General features: G+C 39.2%; 1 protein-coding gene across 1 annotated transcript in view; it reads left to right on the plus strand.

Annotated features, from left to right (window-relative positions):
• Positions 1-5,244: 5,244 nt before the first annotated feature.
• Positions 5,245-6,000, plus strand: part of sfrp2 (secreted frizzled-related protein 2) — a 1,712-nt gene continuing 956 nt past the window's right edge. The window contains exon 1 of the mRNA XM_020614362.1: positions 5,245-5,803. Coding sequence (XP_020470018.1) covers positions 5,302-5,803 — 502 coding nt within the window. The 5' untranslated portion in view covers positions 5,245-5,301. The remainder of the gene's footprint in view (positions 5,804-6,000) is intronic.

The raw sequence follows: 6,000 nt of genomic DNA on the forward strand, positions 1-6,000 counted from the left end.
CTTCACTTAACACATTGTTTTTTATTTTGGCTCTTTAGAACATACTTAACTATAATTCTGTAAAACTACATCTTATTTCTATTACTTATTGTACTGTATGGCCTTAATGAAGTTGGTTTGGTTTACTAACATGTATTGATTTTAAAATGTGGCATTTTATTCTTAGTGAACAATTTCTGCAATTTTATTGTAATTTGTCCTTCTGGTGTCTCATTGATCAGATGTTTATTCATACAGCTCTTCCCACTCAAATTACAGGATTGTGAGGGTGACAAGGGGCAGGACTGTGGGTTGCCCTTCTCCATATGGCGTGGAGATCAGGTATGGGTCATTCACAAAGCACTTCTCTGACAGCAGAGCTACTTGCGCTTTGGTCTGAGCTGTAAAACATCCCGCAGAGCCCTTCACAGTGTGAGGCTTCCAGCTCCAGTATTGGTCAGGGGTCAAGGAGCAGAGCTCTACAGAAGGATCAGCTTGTCACACTGATCCGTCCACATCCTGCGAGCATAAACCTGCCTGGCTCGGCGTTGGGTTTTATGGCGCAGTTGCACTGTTCCTCTGAAATGTCTTGGTTGTTCTTGTACTGATTGCATGGCAGTAAAGTATTTATTGAAAGCTATGAAACCAACAATCTGACATTAAAAAAAAAAAAAACTTTTATTCATTTTCTCACCAAGATTTAAGTAACTGGGTTGATCCCAGTTTTTTCATTTGTATTTCTGACAGTTATTCAATAGATTTCAATTCTTGAAGAACAGAGAATAATAATATTCTTGTACCTTTTCCACATATTTGTCCACTGCTATATACGGTGCACACATTTCTAATATATATCTGTTTAGTCTGTTGTTCCAAAGCTGCTCTGAAACCTTACATAGTCAATTAGGCCTGTACAATAGAAATGTCAATTAAGCCAAGCATGAACAATCTATATGACTCTGGAGCTCTAATGAGATGAATTCTTCTTGGATGGGATAAATTCCTCCCCAAATGTCAGGACTGATTGAAGTTAACAAGCTCATTAGTGCATTTCATGTTCATGTTCAGAGATTTATAGTTGATCTGCAGTTGTCAAAGGACCATGGAAGATAGTGCCAGTGGTTCTATCAGTAAAGCCTCATGTATCTTTTTTATTGTGGTCTACTCTTAATATTTATTTTATAAGGCAAGTTGACACCATTTTTGTAGAAGTGTGACAGATTGCAGACCAATTTTCCAAAGTATTTTCACACCAAGTATCTGTTGGACACTCAAAACTGGTAGTGATTTCAGACCATTGAAGTTGAATGGATGAGGCTGGCGTTCTACATTTTTCCAGTTGTCAACAAATCCCATTCAAAGGTCAACAATCCTGATTTCCCCAGCCTGTCTGTGCTACTCCACCCTACACCCATTTGTTTCTACAAAAAAACATTCATCTTTAAAACAAAACAGTCTCACAGATATAGTTTTAGTCAACGTATTCTCATTCCCAGGGCGTCAAATACTGACCTTTTGTCAAGTACCTTTTGCGCCTCATACTGATGCTAAAGGATGACTTTGGAATCCATATAAGATGCTCAGGGTTTTCATTAAAGAACAATTTTAGCCCACTTCTGTCGGTGCATACAAATGATATGGTTATGTTTAGACACAATTACTATATGGTTGAGTTTATGAAAATATTGTGGCCCGGGTTAAAACACTCACTGATTAAAAACACTTCATTACACACTGGACATGAACTCCGCTCTCTCATGGGGAAGTTTAATGTTTTGTTTAACCCACCATCCACCCCAACCACCTGCTAATACAGACTTTCCCCCTACGGCCTCTTGCTTTGGGCATCAAATACTGATATGAGTGGATACTCTACTGAAAACCCCATGCATCTCATATAGAGACCAAAGGAAGCCTTTAGCATCCATACACTGAAGATAACTTGGTATATTGTCAGTATTTGACACCCTTCGAGTGAGGAGCGGCTGTTTTGTTGTATATTTTGTATATTCAAGAAAGGATAAGTAATGTCTTAAAATTCTTGGCACTGTAGTTTTAATCAAACAGGAGGCTGTGCATTTGTTGGGAACTATTTTCAATAGCGGATGGTTACACATTTGGTGCACTAGTGACCGTGCATATGGGATCATAGTTTGTGTGTATAGAAATGGGACTATGAAGAATCTGCTAAGGAACGATACTTTTCATAAGCATGGTTTACATTATAACAGCTCTATTGGCTTTGATGCTCCTCATGCTGAGAGGAGTACTGTGAACATTCAATAAATGAATTCCTCAGATATTTCCACTGGGGTTTGGCTTTCTTGTGAACCTTCTGTGATTGTTTTTGACAGTAGTCTAGCTCTTGATAATTCATGGAAGAAGGAAGGAAAAGGATGGAGGGAAAAGAGTAAGAATGAAGGGTCACTGTGCTACAGATGGGCTGGTAGGTTCGACAAGCTGTGTCTCATTTTCACACAGAGTTGTAATGAGAACCTGCTGGGGTGACTTTAAGCGCAGTCCTGGGATCAGCTTACCTCTTTATCCCAAACCTCTGACTCTGAAACCATGTTGTTAATAGGGACTATCTCGTTTAGGAGAAATAAAACCTCATGCTTGGTAAGAATCAGTACATTTCTAACTGACATCAATTTATCGGATCAATTTCCATTGTTTATAGCCTTTGTTTCTGGTCATATTTTACAATGTTGTTATAAATATGATGCGTATATAAGTTGATCACGTTTAGTTGTCCAAGAAATGTTAGTATGTGACCTGACATGCCATAGGTACAGCTTAGCCAGTTGATAAACTGCTCAGCTAAAAGGAGTCCAGTTGCTGCTTAACGGGGGGGGGCTCTAGCCTTTAAATAAATGTTTCTACAGAGACCTGAACAGAACACAGCACACTTTGAAAGAAAGGGGATAAAAGGGAAAGGCTGCCTTATAAAAGCAAGTTAAATCTGACACAGACTGAAGAGCCAGTTAAATATCTGTCTTCATGCTCTTAATCCTGATAGATTTGGAAGATGATGTTCTCTTTAAAGGGTCAGTTCACCCAAATTACAGACATTACTGTCAATTGTTTTCAATTGTTTTGTTTTTTCCTAAAAATTATCCCTGAGAAAGTTTTTTATATTATGTTTTCTGAATTACCTAGTGTAGCACAAGGACACACACACCAACCTTTTTCAGATATTTTTCAACCTTGTTTCCTAGAAATAATATTATACATCAAATTTGTAACAGCAAATATATGTTGAAGGAAACCAACCAAATTGTATGTTTTTATAAATGTATTTGACAAGTTGTAAATATGTTTATATGCACATATCATTAAGATGTAATGTTTTGGTTTTCAAGCCAACAACTTCCAGCTTTCTGGTTTGAACCCCAAGCCCTTTCATTCCAAGTCAAGACATAAATCTTTAAAAATCTGTACCAAATATATAGTTTCATTTTATAAAAATGCAATATAATTGCTGTAAAACAGTTGGGTGCTGTAGTTGATAGCAGATGTTACTCAAACAGAAGTAAATTGTGCATTTGGTGGGAACAACTTTTAGCAGCGTATTTATATACATCTTGTACATTGGTGAGTGTTTACAGCACTTAGCGCTAGTTAAGATAGAGTGCCATTGTTCATCAAATGACACATTCTAAAAGGACAGTCTGACAATAAAGACACTGGTGTAACACATCAGTCAACAGTTACGACATGTGCCCTCACTACTGTAGCTTTGCTCTCCTGTATAGTCATCAGTTTCTGACAGTCAGCAATATGGATTCATGAGTCAAAATGAGGCACCTAATTTCATTCAAACGGCTTTTTTTTGGGAGTTGGGAAACACTTGTATTTTCAGTAAAAAAAAATAAAAATGTAATGCCTAATTTAAGGCTTTATTCATAAAACACTATTTATACATGCCAGGGCCACTAAATTGTGCGTAGGTTGCGCGTTGTTTTTATATGGAAAGAATAGCAAGTGAACAGTGAGTTCTTGGCATAATATTGTCTTTGTTCTGTTCTGCTAAAAGGATTTGGCACAAGTAGAACTATAAACTTTAATTACAGGTTTAATTGAGAGCAAATATACTACAACTGTGCTTTCATTTCATGTGTTTTCCCATACTGTACTTGTGATTCAGAACCTTTTTGATTGATTAAAGGAGCTACTGATTGGAGAAAGTGGGAAGTTCTGAGAGGCTGAACAGTGACGAAATCAACATGCAGGAATCAACATACTTTGCACACTAGATAAGTTTTGGAATATATTCATTGCTTTGAGGGGAAAACCCATGTTGCTGTAAGTGCTTTGAGCATCACAAATTCAATTTAGCACAGTTGTACTGGTAGAGCAGCAGAAGACTCAGCAACAGATATCTCTAAGTCTGGGTAAGTGGAACCAAAAATATCTGCAATGCATATTGAAACCACAAGGGGTAAATGGGAAAATGTGATTTTGTAATTCTGGGTGAACTGAACCTTTCAGTAAGACATTCCACAAGCCTTACTTTCAAGCTTCAAGAACTCACTCCTTTCAGTTTCTTCTGAGGGAGGAAGAGAAAGGTCAAGTCTGAGAAGAACCACACTGCTGTTTCCAGACCAGACTGTAGCTCAAGGGGGTCTGAGAGGGGATAGGAGCCAGAGCTGCAGAGCAGGAGGAGGCAGATTCGGTTTCACCCCTGGGTGTGCTGAGTGCAGGTCTGCTTCTCACTAGGATGAACAATATTTCACCATGTGGTTTGAACCTGCAGACCTTGCCCAGAGGATTTCATCGCATTACTGGTAATGATGGAAAATTAATGCTTCACTGAACAAAGCTAAATGCCCATACTGACAACATTTCCAAATTATTTACAACGTGGGTCTAAAACGGCAAGTTAAAGGATCTCTCTGGATATATTTCTGTTGATTTGGGCGTAATGAGGAAAACCTGCGGACACGTGTTGTTATGATTTACATGAAGGACAGGAGATAAAACAGAGATATCATTAAGAGAACGACTGGTGATGTTGAAAAAAATGAACTAGACAAAATTTAAAAAGACCCAGAGGAGCATCAAATGAGAATCTGAGTTTGCCTTTGACTTAAGAGACAAATGTATCCACATTTACCTGGTGTGAGGAAACCTAGTGCGCTGAATGGAGAAGCGGACTTTACGCACGACCTACAGACTCCTCCCAGACATGCATGGAAGAAAACCTCTTGCTACAGTGGGAATGGGCCACTGACAGAGGCTTCATCCACGCCGCGTGATGCCCAACATCATCTGATTAAACGTTTATGTTTATCTTGTTTTTCAACTTTACGCGCAAACAAAATGAGAGCCTTTACATCCACGGTGACAGTCTTGTGGGTGATAACAATACCCTACATGGAAGCCATCCACGGATTGTACAGTTTTGGCCAACATGAATTATTCTACAAAAAGAATAACTGTAAGCCAATTCCTACAAGCCTCCTCCTATGCCACAATATAGAATACACGGCGATGCGCCTACCGAATCTCCTCGGACACGAAACTATGAATGAAGTTCTGCAGCAAGCTTCGTCTTGGATCCCACTGGTTCAGAAGCAATGTCACCCCGACACAAGAAAGTTCCTCTGCTCCCTTTTCGCTCCCGTCTGTCTGGACGATTTGGACGAGCCTATTCAACCGTGCAGGTCTCTGTGCGAAAACGTCAAAAATGGCTGTGCGCCCGTGATGTCCGCGTTTGGCTTTCCCTGGCCGAAGATGTTGGACTGCGACCGTTTTCCACCCGACAATGACCTGTGCATACCACCTGCAAACACCGAGAACTTTGTGCCAGCCACCAAAGAAGGTGACGGTTGTTAAATTGTGTTTTAGAAGTAATTTTACCCCTCCCAAGTTCGGCACATAAATGTCAAGTTCATTTAGTTGCGCATGTAGATTTTCAATATAGCCACTCATTTGTCCGTGCATGACCAAATTCATCTGTGGTCGTGTGTCCTACGTATTATGTACACTACATAAATTTTTATTATATAATAGGCCTAT

This window comes from Monopterus albus, unplaced genomic scaffold (assembly GCF_001952655.1).
Source record: "Monopterus albus unplaced genomic scaffold, M_albus_1.0 scaffold144.1, whole genome shotgun sequence".
In the NCBI taxonomy this organism is placed as follows: Eukaryota; Metazoa; Chordata; class Actinopteri; order Synbranchiformes; family Synbranchidae; genus Monopterus; species Monopterus albus.